At 40.1% G+C, this 21,646-nt stretch overlaps 1 protein-coding gene across 1 annotated transcript in view; it reads right to left on the bottom strand.

The window, feature by feature from the left end:
• CPVL (carboxypeptidase vitellogenic like) overlaps positions 1-21,646 on the bottom strand; it is a 145,331-nt gene that overhangs the window by 39,954 nt on the left and 83,731 nt on the right. The window contains exons 10-11 of the mRNA XM_004604050.2: positions 17,944-18,042; positions 15,830-16,003 (exon numbers count right to left, since the gene is read on the bottom strand). Coding sequence (XP_004604107.2) covers positions 15,830-16,003; positions 17,944-18,042 — 273 coding nt within the window. The remainder of the gene's footprint in view (positions 1-15,829; positions 16,004-17,943; positions 18,043-21,646) is intronic.

Raw genomic sequence — 21,646 nt, 5'->3', positions numbered from 1 at the left:
GAAGGCTTCAGCCTTCTCTGCCCCACTGCCTGAGGTCACTACCCCCAAAAGAGCATATTGAACAGGTGGCTTAATCTATGCTTGTAATTCCACATGCCAGGAGCTAACCTAAAGGTAAGTGTGACTCTTTAGGTTAAAGGAAAGAATTTAGTTTACAAGTTTATAATTAAACAAACAGGACCGGTGGCAGTTTTTTATTATTGTTTCAATCATCGTGGGGGCTGTTCTCAGTGGTGCTTGAAGCCACCATGCCTATACCTCACAGTGCTCAGGGATAGCCTTGAGCACTGTATTACATGGCCCTATGTGCAGTGCAGAGGATCAAATTGAGGACCATGAATGAGCATGATATAGGTTCTACCACTTGATTCACATCTCTGGCACCTGTATTTGGATTGGGATTCTATCTCCACCATTTACTAAAAAATATTCTTTGCTTTTGTTTCTGTGTTTTGTCTATTTGGATTTGGGGGCTATTCCTGACGGTAATAACAGCTTACTCCTGGCTCTACTCTCAGCAATCAGTTCTGGCAGTGCTCAGGGAACCATGAGCAGTACTGGGGCTTAAACCTGGGTTAGCCTCATGCAAGACAAGCACCCTGCCAGTTGCACTATCTCTCCAGCCTCATTAGCAAGATATTTGATGAGCGTATTGAGCCTGTGAAAAGCCTAGTTTCCTCTTCTGTTAAATGTTACAAATGAAAAAGTACATGTTACAGAAAGTCATTAGAAGGATAACATAACACATGTAAGATATTTTGCATCCTTGGCACATAGCAAATGTTCAATTAATATTGCTCATAGTACTTTCACCACATTCACATTCAGCTCTTTCACAACAGTCTTCAATATCTAGGTGAGATGCTACCTAAGGATTAGAATGGTGATATTAGAAATGTCTCTTTTTGAGGGGGGAATGGGGGAGGGAAGAAGGCATACTCTGGTACCCAGAGACCACCTGACATGACATGGTCCTCATGAAGCAGGGAAGTGCTAAGGGTTGAACCCAGGGCTTCCACATGCAATGCATGTGTTCCAGCCCTTTGAGCCATCTCTCTAGTCCTTACAAGTTAGAATTATTATACAACTACATTGGGTCAAGGACTGCACAAAATGAGCAGATGGGGCTTTTGAAAGTCGCATTTCACATGTAGTCAGAGACTTTAGCTGCAGTCCTGTTTGACTTCCAAGGCTTGTGCTAATGGTGCGGACTTAGACCTGCCATCAGCTCACACTGAGCCTTAATTTTCTCCTCTAGAAGGTGCAGTATCTACATCTCAGAGTGTGGGAGGGCCGAGTAGGATATGAGATGTAAAAAATTGTCCTGTAACCTGAAGAACAGGCTTTGATCAATGTTTTTGTTTACTTTTTATTAGGAATAAACCAAAAAATAAATCTGTGTAATGGAGTACAGAAGTTTTAAATTGGCTGCCTGAGGCTGGGAGTGAGTTTGCAGATACATTCATCTCCTCTACATCACGATGGTGGTGTTGTTTCAATTAAATGCCAGCATTTCAATAATGGGAGATTAACCCCCAAGATGAGCAGGGCAGTTACTGTTACTCAATGCTTATGCTTTTGTTTTTCTTAGAAGAGAAAAATATTTCTCCGTAGCCATGTCTTTGCCATGGTGTAAGAGAAAGATCAATAGTTCTTAATCCAAGTCTATTCATTTATTTTATTTCCTTCCTGGACCTGCAGGCAGCTAAATTTTACTTCCATCTGAAATGAAAGGGAAGCAGCTTTTGTCTGAGTTGGAGAAGAGTGTGTACACAGGGCACATGGAGCGCTTTTTGTTTGTTTATTTAATCTGCTCATATGAAATCTCCACTTGTTTGAAATCCAATATTTATGGGAAGGCTGAAGACCAGGAAGCCAGGGTACCGGCATGAAAGGATGTGACTACTGACCTCCTAATGCTGTAGGTTATTTGTTAGCTTCTCAAAACAGAATGATCAGAAGAAAGGTAAGTTTACCCCTCCATCCTCCCAAGTTTTCCTTAGAAAAGTGGTTAACTACAGTCAATCTCATTTATATCTTTTAAAATTCTAGTCATTGCAACATTCCAAACTAGAAATGTGTTCAGGCTCTGGGTGTACATAAATCAGCAGTTTTATTCATGGAGATCTCTCACAGCAAGAAAATTTCTCCCCTGCAAAGGCCCAATGAACAGAATCAGATGGTGATTAATCTCCAGCTTAAAATGTGCCAGACTCATACACATGAAGTTATAAGTTAACCGACTGGAATAATCAAAGTTACCTATCAGCTAACTTGCCCTAGACTTAACTAAGAAGATCCTCTTAACTCAGATTTTGACTTCAGGTATGTTAGAGAGAGTCAAGCAACAGAGGAGGGGGAGAAAGACTTCTGCACTCTTATTGGTGCCTTTATAAACAAATATTTGAAAGATGGAATTTGGGGCAGAAATATACATTATAATATATTTCTATTGTTGCCACATTATGCATAAGATTGAAAATAAATCACACAAGGGCCACTTGCTGGTCTAAACCTTAAGAATCTCTAACCTGAGACACAGATATTATTACTACTAAGAAAAGGCACCAAATGTTTTCTCTTTCTCTTCCTCACAGCTCCCTTACTTACTAGGAAAATTACAGAAATGCTGAAGGAGGAGGCTTTGGACTCTTCATACAACAGGAAAGCAAACAGCTTTTGTGAGAAGGCTGGATTTTTATTGTTGCATTTTTCAGATGAAAGATTTATGCTTATATTTTGGCCCATTTACAATCCATCATAATACTTTGCAGACAAAGTTATGCTCTTTTCCCAATGATCTAGTGACCTTAATCTCTTACATTTTGTGGTTTCCTGTTTGGGGAAATGATTGAACAGCAGCCTAAGCTATTCCAGGCTGCAGTGTTCCCAGTTGGCCGCTATCTGTCTTAGTTTTGAATGCTCTCCTGTTCACTAATCAAAATAAAAAATTTTTTAAAGATGCTTTCCCTACAGATGCTAAACCAATGAAACTCCTACAGAGTGGCCTGCCACACTTCCTCTTCTGACCATTTTGCTTATCATTTTTCTATTACACATTCCAACCTAGGCAGGAGACCTCATTGCCTGAAACAATAATTAGCATGACCCACCAGTGCCTTTTTTCTTAGCAGAAAATAATTAATTTCATGAATTACCCAGCTCAACATTGGGTGATTCCCAAAAGGGCCCCCAAATTTCAGTTGTAAAAGAAAATCTGAACTTCAGCTGTGGAGCATTACTTAAGAAATGGTAAGATTGATTTTTTTCAATTGCCCATTGCTCATACTTTGAGTCTATGTCTTCCTGGTGGTTTTGCATGAATGTGAGGCTAAAATACTCTGGAAGTTTGAGTTTCCTGGCTCTTCCTAAAGAAGATTATGGGAGAAAGATAATGCAATCCTAGTATAAAACAATAATCATTTTTGCAATCAGGTCCCTATTCTTCAAAGGGGACATGTTTTTTTTTGTGTGTGTGTGTTTTTTTCTTTCTGGGTCACACCTGGCGATGAACAGGGGTTACTCTTGGCTCATGCACTCAGGAATCACTCCTCGCGGTGCTCGAGGGACCATATGGGATGCTGGGAATCAAACCCAGGTCTGTGCCATGCAAGGCAAATGCCCTACCTGCTGTGCTATCACTCTAGCCCCAAAGGGGACATGTTTTGCTCTCTCTTTTAAGAAAAGGGAAGACAAAGGAAGAGAGGAAAAGAATACCAGGTACCTGCCATCCTCCTCAAACTGATTTCAACCAGATAAGCAAAGGAAAATTTGAGTGGAGCAATAAGGTGGAGTTGAGTGGCCAGTGATTATGTGAACAATGTCTTTTGGCCAAAGAAAATTATTTCTGACTTCCTGCAACATTAACCTAAATAATTTACTTGCTTTTAGAGCAGACCAAGAAGCAGAGGCACCTTGAAAAGGATCCAGAAAGCCATGGCTCTAACCCAGGGTTCTTTAAACAAGAGAAATCTAACTTCTAACAGAACACTAAGCCTTGCTTTAGATAAGGACCCAGAAGAGTATTTTCCTACAGCTTGAACAGAAAAGTTCGGTATCCGGATGCCTGTTTCTGGCTCTCCTATCACCTTTCTGATGAACTAACTCACTCCTTCAGAGTCTTCTCTGACCTTGGTCAAGAACTGGATTTAAGAAAGCCAGAATGGCCCAGGAGCAGGCAAGCCTGCCCACTACCCCCTCTCCAGAGAGGAATGTGCTCCCTAGGTGTTAGAACATCAGTTTCAAGGTCACTCCCAGGGTCTTTTCTGAAAATGGTATCATACTTACCAATGCCATGACCCCACTAAAAGCTGGCCAGAAGAGAAGAGAAGCCAACTTCTCCCCCTCTCACAAACTTAATTAACAAGTCTACATTTTCACACAGTCTATTCACCATGAAACAGCACCACAGAGCAAATGGAAATGCTAGAATTTATAATCAAATATGAAGGTATTGAGGTACTAATATCTGAAGTATTGATCACTTTGGAATCTTGAGTGCCTCAAAACCTAACCATAGTATAGCAAGTCCTAGCCCCATGTGACTATTGAGGACTTGCAAGGTACCTAGTTTAATTGAAGTAAGCTAAAAGTCTAACAATAGTACCACATTTTGGAGACCTAGTACAAAGGGTGTACCCATCTCAATAATTTCTTAAGCCTGATTGTATGTTAATATAATGACATTTTGGATATACAAATGAAAGAAATTTAGATTCTTGAAATTAATTCTACCTGATTAAAAACACTTTTAACATATTTTATAGAAAAAAATTCAAGGACACATATGTATGTTTGCATTCTACTTTTATCAGGCAGTAGGTGTACACCTTGGGTTTGGTATATCCTACAAAGAAAATCAGTTTCTTTTTCAATGCCTGCCAAATGATGGAAGTAAGTTCCAAGGACAGCCACTCTTAGAAGGGCAACCTGTACTTCATGGAGCTGAATTGGAAAATTGAAAAATAAAATTGGAAAATGCCTCATGTGAAGAAGTGGCATATGTTCGGAAGCCCTTGGTTATTACAGGAAGTAGGCTCAAACTACAGGAAACCCCCAAGCCATAAATTCCCCCCTCATTATCCTTTTCAATACCATCACCATCATTCAACTTCCTGCACACATCACTCTACCATTAAGTGAATGCTCCAAGGGATTTGAGAAGCAAAGAACAGGGAAGTTGAGACCCCTGCCAGAATGCAATGCCACTGAAATCACCATGAGGATCAAGAAAGTAGGGAGGACTTGCTGTGAGAGGAATAATCCCTAAAGGCATCTATTTGAAGGTGTCTCTTCAGAAGCTCACAAAGAACATGGACAGAGGAAAAGGAAGCCTTGGAGTATCCACTAAGCAGTGCAATCAATGAAGTACAGTCTACTGTGAACTCTTGAGAGGCATAGGTGATAGTACAATGGTTAGGGTGCATGTCTAGTGAGTGTGGCATGGTCCCTTTGCACTATATAGTCCCTTTGAACATGATGAGGTGCAGCCCTGAGGCCTCCAGCACCACGTATCCCTGGCACTACAGAGCCGAGCAGCATTACATCCTTGGGCCCTTGCCTTGAACCATTATACAGTTGGCCAGAAATTGCTATGGGAGACCTTGAGCCGCCTGAGCATGATTTGTGAACCCCTGCACCGCCCACCCCCCAAATGGGTAAGACTGTTGGCATTCCTACTCCCGTGAACAAATGTGCCTTCCAGCTTGAGAAAAGGCCTAGTTTTCCATGAAAGAAACTTACTTAGCTATTTCTCATAGAAGAGAGCTGAGAGTGACAGCAAATAATCACTCATCCAAATTGCCAGCTGAGCTCCTTCGACTAGTCCTACATGGTGTATCGACCTACAGGTGAGAAGCTGGGTCAACCTCCTTGAGAAAGAAGGCCAGTCCCGCGATGCACAGGTTACTTTCCACACAAACCTGGGGGCGAAAAATCTACCTGCTGTTCTTTATGTTTCTAATCTAGAAAGCCTGGTGTCCGTTCTCCACACTCTCAATTGGGCTATTCATTGAAGTCACTTCATTAGCTTGCAATTAGTTTTTTGGGTTTTTTCTTCCCTCTCTCCCAAAACACAACTCCCCCTTGTTTGGTAAGCAAAGCATCCTTTTTCCTTTTCTTTACAGAGAATGTCAAGTAGTCAAAAGAATTGTGCAAAGCCCTGGCACAGATGTGGGGACTGTCAGGAGGCTGAAAATACAGACAGGAGCATTCAGAGTGAAAGGAGCACAGAGAGGCAAGGAAATGAAGATAGACGAGCCAGGGGCTCCTGCCCAGAGCTCATCTTTCAAAAGCGTGGTCGAAGCTTCTGGCTCTCAGTGCATCCTGTGTCACTGGGCACAGGAACCAGGACCTGTGTTATGGTGTTGGCTGTGACCCAGCAACAAGATTCGGGAGTTGTACACAATGAATAGATGGCACGAAGTAACCCATAGCAGGAGTGTGACTGGGCAACTACAATACAGGCAGGAAAATCCTACAAAGAAGCCTCGTGGTAAGAGCCATGCCCTTTGCTTGTGATGTGTATGAATGCCATGTTCCGCTTGGCATCTAACAGAGCTGGACTGAGTGCTGGTGAAGGAGGGCATCTCTGCTCACCTGGAGGAAGAAGGGATGGTAGTGGAAAGAGCACTGGGCCTGGAGGCAGAACCCAGGGGAAACAGCATCCAGTGATAATGGCAATGGTGAGGATCATAAGGGAAAACCTAACCGAATGCAAGTTTTGCATTCTGGCTCTGACTGTCTGACACAGAAATCACAGAAGTGCCCCAGTGCCAATCCATCTATTAAATATTGGTAAAGTCTATTTTATTTCTTTTTTTCTTAAATTAAAAATATTAAAGGTTTACTATACCCCCTGCTCCCACCCACCCCTCAACCCCTCAGACCTTCATGGAAAGGATTAGGATGGACAACCACTGCTTTGAAGACCATGATTTCCAATAGTTCAATCTTTCAGGACATTTCTGTCCTGAAATGTCCTATCCTTTTTATATCCTTTCCTACATATCTTCTACTTTGAAAAGAGGATTGAATGCTCTGACAATCTATTGCAGAGGACCTAATACAATTGTTTTTAATATTCCCCCACCTTTTCCCTACTGATCTTTTTCAAAGTCAACTGGTACAATTGATGCAATGTCAACTCTGAATCTGTGCTTTATAGCAGAAGCACAGGTAACGCTGGATCTAACTAGGCATTTGTAGCTTACTGTTTTCCAGACCCCTGCAATCTACATACCAAGTGGCATTGCCATTTACTGTCTTTCTTCTGTTGCCACCCCGATTTTGTGTATTTGAATAACAATAGATTACATTATACTTTTTCTGTTGCTAAAACTCAAAAACCTATCTATCTTCTAACATTTCAAACCTGTGGGATTTTTTGCAACAATAAAATCCTTGCAAAAAATTATAATAGTACTCACCAAATGATTTCAAACCACAAATTATGTTATTATCAAATGGCATAATTAGATATAGGAAATATACACTAGTTCTCACTGGAGTATTTCATCCTAACATAAATTGAAAGGCTATAAAAAAACATGCCAAAGCCCTAAATAAATTGAGTGAAAGTTTTGTTTCATAGGTTATAGGGATTTTCTTATCTCTTTACTCACTAACATGCTTTAAAACCAAAAAAGACAGAAGTACACTTTATTAAAAATTGAATTTTCTTAAAAATGAATTTTCTTAAATTCATTTTTTAATGAAGCATACTTCTGGATTATAAACGAAACAAGAAAACTGAATTGATAAGGAACTCTACAATATAAATTAGTTTTTGAGGGGCTGGAGCAATAGCACAACAGGTAGGGCATTTGTCTTGCACGTGGCCGACCCGGGTTCGATTCCCAGCATCCCATATGGTCCCTAGAGCACCCCCGGGAGTGATTCCTGAGATGCAGAGCCAGGAGTAACCAACCCCTGAGCATCACCAGGTGTGACCCACAAAGCAAAAAAAAAATTAGTTTTTGAAATGCACACTATTTTTATTTGCCTGTAATGTGGCAGTTGCTTATCTATGTGCTACAGTTACATCAAACAAATGTGCAAGGGTTAGCCCCCATTTCCTTAGTCATGCTTCATTGAGAGCTACTTTCTCCTCCCAGAAGTTTTCCATGGAATGGAACTGGCATTTGCTTCATTGTCTTCAAAGGGTTTGGAATAAAAGTGATCACATCAACTTCGAGCCAATAAGGCCAGATTTTTCCCATCAGGTTTGATGGAAGCTTAGACTCCTAAGCAGTTGAAAACTCTGGCCCACGTAAGTGTTAAATTTTTCTTGGTGAATTAGACATCTATCAAATCCAGTTTCCTGGTCACCATTACCACTGACATTTTACCATCAGAAGATGTTATTAAGGAAAATGCCACAAGTAATTAGAATGACTGCTAAAATGAGGTAGATTTACTAGAAATATTTACCTTTCAAACTTCTAAGTCACATCCATTAATCAGGAACTGCCTGTTTTTAAACGAAGATCTTTTGAGAGTCTTAGACAAGTAAATAAAACTCTAACGACCAGGGTGTTAAGATTTCAGTCTGGTGCTGGCTGAGAAACATAAAGAGCCTGAATTCTGAAGATGCAATTAGTTGGAATTTAATGAGCTGCAGAATGATAAGTGACAGGGAAATGTAACATTATATTTACAATTTCCTGACTAGATGAACTCTAAACCCAGCAAACTAAGCCCTACCCCAGGGTAATTTAACCATTAAGGGTACAAAATGTGAAGGCAAAATTGGCATTTGGAGATGGTACCTCCTAAAACTGTAGTACTTTTCCAGACAACTTAACAGGGCAACTGTAAATCCTAAGGCTCTGTTTTGTTTTGGAATCCAAGCAGGCTCTTTGTAAAGAGTTGTAACTTCTATTTGTTCAAATAAAATGCATCCACTGTCATATTCTCTCTTGCCTGTAACTCAGTCTTTGCAAACACAGTCTTTGTAATATACTTTATTGGAAGGCAACAACTAGAATTATACCCCAAAAAAGGGAGTTGAAAATATATTCAGAATCTGTAGCAAAAGACAACATAGGTTCTTTTTTGGGGGGCGGGGGAGAGGGGAGATGTGTTTTTGAAGATCATTAGGAAAAGGATGCATTTCTCAGGTTCTACAAATGCCCTATCCATCAACTACAAAATTTTCCACTTCCTCTTTATCTTCCCTTTTTTGTTGTTGTTGCTATGACCAGAAGCCAAACATATACCTATCTGTGGTGTTCATATATATTTAGTGTGGTGCTCATTGGACAACACACATTAGGCTTTAGTGTTCACACGCTCTGCAGAAGTACTTACTAAGATTTGTTCTCCTTTAGTTGCAATGCTTACAGAGTGTTTACTAGAAGACGCACTCTTACCTGAAACAAGTTATGGTTGTGGTGTATGTCTAGGGTCATGCTTCCTAGTTCTCATGTTTGCACATTTGTTTTAATTTTAGTGCTCATTAGGCATTGCACCCTCTTTTTATGCTTATATACCTAGCTGTGGTATACCCCCAAACTGCATTGTAGTATCAAGAAAATTAAAAATAGAACTACCACATGGCCCAGAAATTGCACTCCTAGCTATCTATCTGAAACACACAACACTCATTTTAAGAGATATATGCACTTCTAATAATTATTGCAGTGCTCTTTCACAATAGCCAAGACCTGGAAACAATCCAAGTGCTCCCCAGATGAGTGGATAAGGATGTGCTATATACATACAATGCGATACTTTTTAGCCATATGAAAAGCTGAAAGCTTGCCTTTTGTGAAAGCATGCACAAAACTGGAGAGGACCGAGCTGAGCGGAACTATTCAGCAGAGAAAGACAAATACCAGATGATCTCACTCACTTTCGTATATAAACAAAACAAGGCAGAGACGATGTTCAATAAAAACAAGCCCTTAAACTTTGGTGACACAACAGAGGTTACCAAGGGAAGCAGGGGACCGGGGTGAAAGGGTTCAGTGGACTAGGGTGGTGGGGGGAATAGTGTAATTTGGTAATGAACATGGTGTGGTAACACTGCACTGCTAGTACATATAAACATTTACATTCTTGTAAATCAAGTTTGTCTAAAAAAATGAGTGAGTGGTGGGGACCAGAGCAATAGTACAGTAGGGTAGGGCACTTCCCTTGCATGTGGCTGGCCTGAGTTCAATCCTTGAATCCCAAATGGTGTTCTGAGCCCACCAGGCGTGATCCCTGAATACAGAGCCAGGAGTAATACCTGAGTGCTGCTGGGTATGGTTCAAAAAACGAAAAGAATAAATAAAGAGTGAGTGTCTAGGGAGAGTTTGATTCCTGACACTCCTCCCAGCACCAGCTTAGCATTGCTGGGTTGGAAGCCAAAAGGCCCACATAGGCAGGGGGGTGGGGAGTGGGGTGAGGTGTGGAGTTAGACTCTGGGGCTTCACTATCTAGCACAAGGGTGAAAGTTCCCTGAAAACAGCAACTGAAGTAAAAGTTTAAGATAAAACAAAACTGAATAAACTTTAATAAAGAAGCTCAAAAAAGCTCAGGCTGACAAAAGAGGAAGAAACAAAATATACACAATATGATCAAGGGGTGAATTATTTGCATTTACTATATAATTGATATCAGTTTTTTATAAAGGTAGCTATGGTACAAATCAGCAGACAATCTGTCTATCCTATTTTGTTTCTCTTTGATTTCTTCTCCTCTCTTTTTTCCAAATGTATCTGCACACTACTACATGCTAGTTGTTTTACTACACAAATAGATGATAAGTTTTGACAGAGTGGAGCATAATTAGGTTGTGTGCAAAGCTTCTCACAAAGGTAACAATGATAACCACTACTTCAAATAAATGTATTTCAGACTGGTAGGGAAAGGAGAGATGTAGCATAAACACTTCTTCCAAAAGAATAAGTGGTTAAAGGAAACTGATAAGTTGGACTTAATCAAAATTGAAACTGGGGGTTAGGGAGATAGTAAAGTGAGGACATTTGCCTTGCAAGCAGCTGACCCAGTTTTGATCCCTGGTACCCCATATGGTTCCCTAAGCACAGTATGGAGTGATCCCAGAGCACAAAACCAGAAATAAGTCCTGAGCACAGCTGGGTGACCAAAAGGAAAGAAACAAACAAACAAAAAGGAAATTGTTTGGGCTTTAATAAATAACATCAAGAAAAGGGAGAAATATTTGCAAATTGTGTATCTGATGAAGGATTTGTATGCATAATATCTAAATATCTCTTATAGTTCAACAATGAAAAGATAAACAACCTCGTTAACAAATGTGTAAAGGATTTGGACAGACATTTCTCGAAATATTTAAAAATTTATACTGAATATTTATAAGAAGAAGCTCAATATCATTAGCCTTGAAGTGAAAAGTCAGTCAAGCTTGGCATGATTGCTCTTCATACTCATTAGGATGGTCCTATCTTTCTGGCCTTGGTAAGTTCAGTTTTATAGACCAATTCTCAGGGTCTGCTGCCTTTTGCCACTATGTTTCTTCAATATTGAAGGAGATTACATGTTGAAGGAGATTATTCCATGTCTGTTTCTCTCCTTATGACTAACCACCAAGCCCAATGCCCTCTCTGGTTAGTATTCACTGAGGTTCCTGCAATTTGCAAATTATAGCTCAGGTTTTCCCTGCCTGCATGGTGTGTTTGTGTGTGTGTATGTGTGTGTGTGTTTGTGAGTCTCTGCTCATCTAAGTAAGAGTTCCCTCTAGCTCTTGCTCCAGTTTATAGGGAGATGGTTGCTCTGTGACTCAGTTATATTTTAATGGAGAAAGAGTTGTTGTTTCACTTGTTCAGTGTTTCACTTGATTAGGGAAGTATGGTAACTCTTTTTTAAAAAATTTTTTAATAAGTGAGTCACCGTGGGGTACAGTTACAAATTTACCCATCTTTGTGCTTGTGTTTCCCTCATACAATGTTCGAGAACCCATCCCTCCACCAGTGTCCATTCTCTACCACCAATGAACCCAGTATCCCTCCCACCCTCCAATCCCATTCCCCCCCACCCAACCTCTGTGGCAGGGTATTCCATTTTGTTCTCTCTCCTTTTGGGTGTTGTGGTTTGCGATAGGGGTATTGACTGACCATCCTGTTCAGAATCTAGTCTACTTTCAGCACGCTTCTCTCTTCTCAAGAGGGGTCCCCAACCACATTTTACTTGGTGTTCCCTTCTCTATCTGGGCTGCCTTTCCCCCAGCATGTGAGGCCAGCTTCCAAGCCATGGAGCCAACCTCCTGGTATTATATACTACTATTCTTGGGTGTTAGTCTCCTACTCTGTTATTTTATATTCCACAGATGAGTGCAATCTTGAGCTCCTGTATGGCACATTGGAAACTCTAAGTTTGTGGAGACCATTTGTATTTTTGCTTTCCAGGCTTTTCTGTATAACCTCTCTCTCTCTCTCTCTCTCTCTCTCTATATATATATATATATATATATATATATATATACATATATATATATAGATCTGTAAGATCTATATAGCTGGTGCTTAAGGAATTTTGCTGAAATCTGTTGACTGTCATTGTTGATAGCCTACATTTTAAAGCACCACTAAACACTACTTTATACATACACAATTAAATAAATGAGTAAATAATTAACTGGGACCTCCCAAGTGATGCATAGTACATATGGGTGCCCCTCTTGCCAACTGTCAGTCAACTGGGCCAGTATTTCAACACAAAGGTCTGAGGATATGGTGCTGTTCAGGTGCTGTTCAGACTTCCCTGGCTTGTTCAGGGGCTACAAAGCCATATCTAGAGAAGTTCAAGGGACCAGGGATCAACTGGGGTGGTATGCTTGTAAGGCATAGAACTCAACCCTTGTACTATCTTTCTGTCTCCCCCCAATCTCTTTTAAATCTTAAAAGAGATTTAAAAGACTAAATCTCCTTTAATTAAAGAGATTTATTCTACTTAAATCTCACAAGAACTCATTTATAAGTATCCCATAAGGATACATACAGATGATGCAGCTAAGCGTGCAGAGTTAAGTTTCCTGCCTCAAAGGAATATAGCCAGTGAATGGTAGAACCAAAATGCAACCATGAAGTGCCGAACTTGAGAATTCATGCTCATAACCACTATTTTCTTTGACCCAGCTACTACAACCTGATTCCACCACAGAGAATTTCCATTGTCCATCTGGTGTTTTTTCACTCTAGCTACTTTTAAATCATTGTAGAACACTTTCAATGATCTCCTGAGCATTTGAAATTGCTGAAAAGAGAAGGACTTCAAGTACAAATCCCTTGTAAATCATTACCCAAAAAAAAGACAATAATTTTATGCATTCCACATAGAAACCAATATACCAAGGAATTACCCAGAAGTCTATGAAATTCTCAGTCCATCAGAGATATTCCACAATGGCTACAATAAATCTATCATGGGAAAAAGTAACTTCCATGTTCCAATGAGTAGAAACATGTTCACTCTTCTCTATGATAAATTAACAGTGAGTCTTACATAAATAAAACTCTGAGGGTACTAATGTTTTAAGCCAACCTAGGTTGTTCTGATTCCATTGCATATACATTGAGGTTCACCACCATTAACAGACAAGCCAAAGATAATCACTGCCCTGTGGGCTCTGCCAGCTGCAGCAGTGAATATGTTGCCTGTTTCAGCAGCAGACATTCTGGGTTTGCAGTTGGATTGACTGCATGCTTTGTTCTCTTTATGAAAGAATGGATTATTTGTAGCACTAAACTATTCTCTTCTTCTGACAACCTCTTAAGAATTAATTCATTTAGAAAACGTCCTGATTTCATTGAAATTTATGTCAGTAGGTAAAGGATGTGCGAGCACTAGGAATGGATATTTAAATTTTAAAAAATACAGGGGCCAGAGAGATAGTACAGTGGTGGTGGCTCTTTGTTTGCATATAGTCAACTGAGGTTCAATCCCTAGCACCCCATACAGTCCCCTAAGCACAGCCAGGAGCGATCCCTGAGTACAGAGCCCTAAGGTGTATGGATTCCGAGCACTGTGGGCATGGCCCAACATTGCCCCACAAGTAAAAGAAAATTAAAAATTTTTTAAATGCATGATAGGGTCTGGAGCAATAGCACAGCAGGTAGGGCTTTTGCCTTGCATGCAGGCAACCCGGGTTTGATTCCCAGCCTCCCATATAGTCCCCTGAGCACTGCCAGAAGTAATTCCTGAGTGCAGAGCCAGGAGTAACCCCTGTGCACTGCTGGGTGTGACCCAAAAAGAAAAAAAAAGCATGATAATCTATAATAGATATATTCTACATTCACAACCAAGCAGACATTCTGTGGTCATTAACTACCAGGAAAGTTATTATCTTCAGATACCTGACCCTATCATCACTTTTCGGTTAAGATCTTTTTTGCTTGTTTCTCTTTTGGTTTGGGGCCACACCTGGCGATTCTCAGAGCTTACTCCTGGCTCAGGGATCACTCCTGGTAGGGTTTGGAGGACCATATGCAATGCTTTATTTATACTCTCTATGACCTTGTCAAGAAATTTTAAAAGAAACCCTACTCTTGCTAAATTTACTCAATGAGAATAATCTTTCTCCCAAGGATATAAATAATATATATGAGAACTTTCTCAAGTGCTTTCTGTTCAAAAGCACCAATTTTGCATACCGCATGTTATATTACTGTACATAGTTTATAACATATATAAATGCTATTTTTGTTTAATAAATCTGTGAATAACAAATACCTGATGTAGTAAGGACAAGTTTATCAGCCAATTTTTAACGTAAAAATAACTTATGGAACAGATATTTTTGTTTGTTTGATTTGGGGCCATACCTGATTGTGCTTAAGATTATCACTAGCTCTGTGGTTGGGAGTCACTCCTTGCAGTGCTCAGAGGATCATATGCAGTACTTGGGGTGAACCAGCCTCAATCACATGCAAGACAGGGTTTTATCCTGGGAGCTATCTCTCTAGCATCTAGAACTGATTTTTAACTCATTCGTGGTGGCCTCTGACTGTTCTACTTTTGTGCCACCCAAACTTTAGCCTTGTCTCTTCTGGGATGCTGAGAGGATGCAGGTCACTGGTGGGGCTCCTCTCTACATTAGACCCTTACTCTGCAGTTTCCATAGCACATGCCCAGGCCAGAAGATCGCAGCTTTGCAGGATGGAGGAGAGAGGGGTGGAGAGAGTAAGAAGTGGGAAAGAAATATGCAGGACCACTTTCCCTGTCACTTGCTCTTGGGATATTTTCTCCAGTGAGAGTTCTGGGGTTTAGAGTTCCTTTCCTCTCACCTACTTTCCTTTGGCACTTCCAGTAGCAAATCTGACTATCTTAGCCAGACAACAAACACGGTGTTTGATTAACACGCCTCAGAACAGGGAAACTTTATCACTCATCATGTCAAGGTGACAGCTTAACACAGTGTTTGGCTTAAAGCATACATGAAAAAAGTGGTGATTGAGCTACATGAATGAATAAAATGATTAGGGGTAATGCATTTTTGGAACAACCAGTTGATTTCATTTATCCCTTCCTTCATTGGGGTTAATATTGTAATTCAAGCAATAAGAGAAAATTGGCTTACATAAGACCCATTATCTTCTCAGCTCTGCAATGCTTCCTTTCTCAACAAATGATGAGACATGGCATATGCCAGAGAGAATTTCATTTTAAGGCAGTATCAGGGGACTTCATTAAAAGAGGGAGGGAAACTTTTAAATAAAAGAAATCAATCAATGAAGGGGTTATTATTCATATTTACAAGCTCTCCCAAGAGTAAAAACCAGCAGGAGTCACATTACAAATAAAGTTAGCTCGGCACTGGGTTATCTGAAAAGTTCCGAAACAGTAAGTAAAGCAGCAACTTTCTTACCTTGTAATTATTCATGATTTCAATTAACCAAGGCTTAACTGACTGCATGGTATCATCTCGCAAGTACTTTTCAACTGTAGATCCATCACTGAAAGTTCGATTTCCCACATGAATGGCTTGTCTCACTTGTGGGAGGGCCAAAAATTTGCTGTAGTAGTTTTGGTCCTCAGGATCCTGGCAGAAAGAGGCATCAGAAAGCTATTAGGGGGCATTGATTGGGTGGTGGGTACAACAAGCTGAGGACAGTTCTACATTTTCTCATTATATCTCCATGGATATTTATAGATGTGAACTAATGTGGATAGTGGTGCATTCTCAGGTAGCTTATATAGCACATTGAACAAGGTGTGGCATTACTAAAACTATTCTTTTGACAATATTTTTGTACAACAACTTAACAATGTGTCTTCATATTTTATCTTGGTTATTTTACAGTTATTTCACTTTTACTAACACGAAGATAGATGATATGTTACTCTCAGAGCAAATCCCTGGCTTGCACATCCTAGATTTTCCTTTTGTAAAATGCATTACAAAAGAAAATTGTCTTCCTTTTAAGAAACCTGTATAAGTCTGTAACATTCAACTCACTCAAAGAAAAAGTAATACTGTTTTGTTTATAGAGTTTTTAAAAATCTTAGATTTTTAATTTGGGAAATGAATCTTTTGAAACCTATTGCTCCAATTAATAGCACAATTCAAGGCTAAGGTAGGGAAAATAGGAGTGAGATGATCAAAATCAATTTGCTTCTTGGAAAGAAGGTCAAATTGACCACCAGGAGTTGGAGGTGTGGTTTGTTGTATTAAAAACTGAGGATTTCTTTTCCATGTTCTGCTGATTATTTAAAAAACACACAAATAATCAACTGACTGTAACTTAAGGGACTTAAGTAATTTAAGAAACTTAGTTTTTATACCAAATATAAAAACATATGATATTTCATGAAGAACACATTACAAAGAAAAATTGTCTCCCTTTTAAGAAACCTGTATAAGTCTATAACATTCAACTCACTCAAACAAAAAGTAGCACAGTTTTGTAAAAATATTTTTAAAAAATCTTAGAGTTTTAATTTGAAATTCTTTGTACATCATGAACAACTTCTACTGTGAATACACCATACTTCGTAAAGGAAAAAAATCTGATCACAAATGTTGTTTCTATCCCGCCTACCACATGTTTTTCTCTTGGTAGCCAAAACCACAGGGTTGGTGAATTCCATTGAAATTAGTTTTATATTTTGTTTACAAAACAGCTCATAATTAAGGCATTTAAAAACCAAATGCATAGTTATATGCACTAAAAAATATTATACAAATACAAATGCTTATTTTGACTCCCTTTGTCTTATTTGATTAATGCTACACAAAAGACATCAGAAGAAACAGCCTACTTTTGTGAAGAAACAAAAATAACCCCCCTCCACCCCTTTACTTGAATACTTTGAGGAATGTTCTAGAGAGCTTGAATTGAGGGCAGCATGAAATGAACACAGTTAAAAGCATGACAAAGCAAACATTTTCATACAAGTTTTGGCAGTTTTATTTTTTTTTTATTTTTTTTTTATTTTTTATTTTTTTGCTTTTTGGGTCACACCTGGCGATGCACAGGGGTTACTCCTGGCTCTGCACTCAGGAATCACTCCTGGCGGTGCTCAGGGGACCATATGGGATGCTGGGGATCGAACCCGGGTCGGCCGCGTGCAAGGCAAACGCCCTACCCGCTGTGCTATCACTCCAGCCCCCTTTTGGCAGTTTTAATTATCCAAGTACAGAACAAATAAATGGGCATTTTCAAAAAACTATCTACAGGCTTGGAGCCCAGGGACTTCACACTCAGACCTGCACTTCTGGTCATCATCCTTCACAAAGGAACCTCTGTATAATAAGCTCTATCAGGAGAAATGGTAAATCAGAAATTGTTCTGAGTGATCTGGAATACCTTACATTCTAGGTGTTCAGATTACAATGTTTAATGTACTGATGTGAGAAAAATCCTATACATTAGCAGACTAAATATTGCAAATGGACATTTCTGCTTAGTATAAAATACCAAATTGGAGGAAGTGTGACTTTGCCAAAAGTTTTAAGCAAATTAAGGGTGTTACCATTACCTTGCACTGTAAAATGTTAAAATAATTAGAACAGCCAGTAACATTCTCAAAGTAAGAAGGCTCAGTTATTAAGTCACCACCTAGTAGTTTATCCAGCACCTAAGTCAGGTGAGAGGGGAGAAAAAAAGAAAAAAAAACTATCAGAATGGGTAAACGTATACAAGTATTTGCATTTTCATAACATTTCCTGTACAGCATTGTTTCACTAAATATTCAATTACTTACTGCACAGCTTTTGTTTCGGTCATTGGCAAAGTGGCAGTGAACAAGACAGACCCAAAGTCATCTCTTGTGGAACTTATATTCCAAGGGGAAACAGAGTATTAGTAAATAAAAAATATGCAAAAGTCTAGAGAATGGTAAGTGCTGGGGAAAAGGAAAGACTGAGAATGGAAGTGTGATGGGTGTGTGGAGGGAGGAGGTGGGGGGCAGGGGAAGGGAATACTACAGAGGAAACGGAGGGGCTCACTTGGGTGACATTTGGGTAGAAAGTTGTTGGGAAGGAGAAACACTGTCAATGCAGACATCTATTGAAGTGAATCCCAGATATAGTAAAAAGCAAGCCCTAAGGAGCCTATTGTGGGATGGGGCCTTGTGGGGAAGGGTTGGCATATCATGAGCTATTGATGACTCGTTCAAGTATGAGGAGAGACTAGATACAGATGCCAGTGCATTATGAAGCTGGTGGAAACCAAATGGGACTCTAGGTTTTAAAGTCTGGGTCTTCCATTAAGAATGAGAGCTTGAGTATAGTTGTATAACTTTCTCTAGTCCTGTGTTTAGTTGTAGGGAAGGTTAGGCAAAGTAGAGTTACATTAAATCAGATCTGTGGTTTAGCCAAAGGAGTTAGAGGCAGTATGCAAGAAGCACAGGTTGAGAATATATTTAATATTCACTTTGGGTTTTTAACTTAGGTCATTAAAGAATTGAGACTCAGGGAATTTCAGGTGGCAAAGAGGTAGAAAGAACTGATGAGTTTAAAGAAAATGGGGTGTAGGATGTTACTGAAGGGTGGACCAGTCACACCTAAAAGGTGAACTGGTAGGGTTGTAGATGACACTTTAAGGAAGATGTTTCATTCTGAAACTGGTTGATAATTGGCTCTGGGGGTGGGGGTGGGGACAGCAGTAAATGAATAAGGTAAATAGAACAAGATCACTGAAAGAGAAGGGGCGAAGGAATTGAGGGTTCACATATTAAAAGGGTCATCAATTTGGATACTATGAACATCAGATATGATGGCAAGAATAATGCTGAAGAAAGTGACAGTGAAGCAAGAGTAAAAATATTCAGAAAATAAGAAAAAAGCCAGGGGTGGGCAGATGATTACAACAGACGTGGTAGGTGGTAGCATGCAAGGATATGAGAGTCAGCACTCATCTTTATGAATGCAGGAACATCCTTCTGAAGCTATGAGAAGCAAGGAGGTACCTATTAACCAAGTGGTACAAAGAAAGCAGCCACAGATGCTGCTCAGTGGTGGAGTACAAACTCAGCGTGTAGCAGTCTTTGGCACAATCCCCAGCATCACATGCACGTAGACAAAGCAGGGAATAGAGAAGCCAGCTCCTCCTGTGGGAGGGACTGCAGGGCAGGAGCAGCAGCAACAGGAGAGGGACAGGTCTGGGGCAGAGCAAGAAGCAGAAGCACTAGTCAAAGGAAACTAAGACCCTCGGCAGCATTAGGGTGAAGTTAGCAAATTGTAAAGGACTCTTGTGAAAGAATTTCAGGAAATAAATCAGTACTTATTGTTTTGGGCTCATAACTTGGCTCGGCTTTGAGCTTACTCTTGGCTCTGTGCTGAGGGATCCCACTGGCAGGGCTCTGTGGACCACAGGTGGTATCAAGGATCAAGGAAGAATTGGCGGCATGAAAGGTATATGCCTTACCCACTGTACTATCTCCTGCCCAGCACTTTTTTGTCTTTTTGTTTTGTTTGGGGGCCACATCTTGCAATGCTCAAAGGTTACTCCTGGCTCCTGGCTCTACACTCAAGAATTGTTCCGATTGGTGTTCAGGGGACCATATGGAATGCCAGGGATCAAACTCTGGTAGGCTGCGTATAAGGTCAACAGCGCCCCCCCCCCACACACACACACACTGTTTTATTGCTCTGGCTCCCACCACCCAGCATTTTGCTGTTTGTTTGAGGATACATCTGGTGGTATTCAGGACTTGCTGCTGGCTCTGTGCTTTGGGATCACTCCTGCAAGCACTCTACTCAGATACTATCTTTTTTGGCTGCCTCCACTCATCACATTTTAAAGCTTTCTATGAATGTTGTTTTCTTACAAGGAAAAATACTAGTGTCCAATTTCTAAGATGAGGCACAGAAAAGTTAAGTTTCTTGCTACAAACACCTCACTACTAACGTTAGAAGTGACATTTGAATCCAGGTCAGGACTCCCCAGCTTTTATGATCTGCTATACCCAATTGTCTCCCCAATATCAGAACCACATTGTCTGTTGATCTTCAATTCCTTCTGGTCTTGCTTTTGGCTTTTACAGAAATTCTCACTATTTCATTTGAATTTTTTTTTTTTTACTCATGGAGGAATTATCGAAGTTAGTATTGTCACAAGATTAGGAATCTGGTATAAAGAAGGAGCATCCCTGTGGAAGGGGTTGATGATCATAAACTTAGTTCACTAGTGATATTGTCTGGTTGGTTGAGAAGGCTGTGCAGGAATGGCGGTGCCTGGCTGAAGGATATAAGGTGGGGAGGGAACTTGGCTGGCTTGCCAAGTCGGATAACCCGACTCAGAACTGCATTAAGAGGAATGACAACATTTTATCCTCACACAAAGGAAAGGCCTGCTTGCCAAACGCTGTCTCACAGTGCAGCCCAGTGGAGTTTCTGTTCCATTTGCGGACTACAGGGGGCATCATGGGTTACCAGTGGTCCTGAAGGCAGGCAGCATTTGGGGAACTTGTTTTTATAAATAATCAACATCACTGGAAATATAAATTTAACCTTTAAGAATAACTTTTGTTTAAAAATAGTCAAAATCTTTTGCTTCCAAAGAATAAGAGTGGTTTGAGACCTGTGAAATCTACTCTCCAGTCAAAGCTTCTTTCAGTTATAAGTAAATAAGTAAATTTCATGCTTATAAATGGATGAACATAGAGAGTATCATGCTGAATGAACTGAGCCAGAAGAAGAGGGGCAGATATAGAATGATTGCACTCATTTGTGGGATAAAAAAACAAAACAAAGCATTGTATGAGACTAAGATCAAAGGCCAGGAAAAGCAGGGGCCAGAAGGACTGGTCAATGGTTAGAAGCTTGCCACAAGAGTGTGTGTTTGGAGGTGTGTGTGTATGTGTGTGTGTGTGTGTGTAGGGAGGGGTGCGAAGAGTAATTAAGATAGAGAAGAGACCAGTATGACAATAATAGTTATAATAGTTGAAAATGATCATTTTGGGTAGGAGCTGAGTGTTGAAAGTAAGTAAAAGGATAGACATGATAACCTTTCAGTATCTGTATTGCAGACCATAAGGAGGAAAAGGAAAAGGAAAAAGAGAGAGAGAGCAAGAGAGAGAGAGAGAGAGAAGTGCCTGCCACAGAGGTGGGTTAGGGGGAGAGAGGCAAACTAGGGACATTAGTGGTGGGAAATGGGATGAATATTGGAATGTTATATGACTAAATCCACAACCGCCCCCCCAAAAAAGAAAAACACCTGTTTAATAAAGAGAATTCTGT

Source organism: Sorex araneus, chromosome 1 (assembly GCF_027595985.1).
Source record: "Sorex araneus isolate mSorAra2 chromosome 1, mSorAra2.pri, whole genome shotgun sequence".
Taxonomy (NCBI): domain Eukaryota; kingdom Metazoa; phylum Chordata; class Mammalia; order Eulipotyphla; family Soricidae; genus Sorex; species Sorex araneus.
Note: the sequence above shows the minus strand (reverse complement) of the source record. Positions and strands in the feature narration are given on the sequence as shown.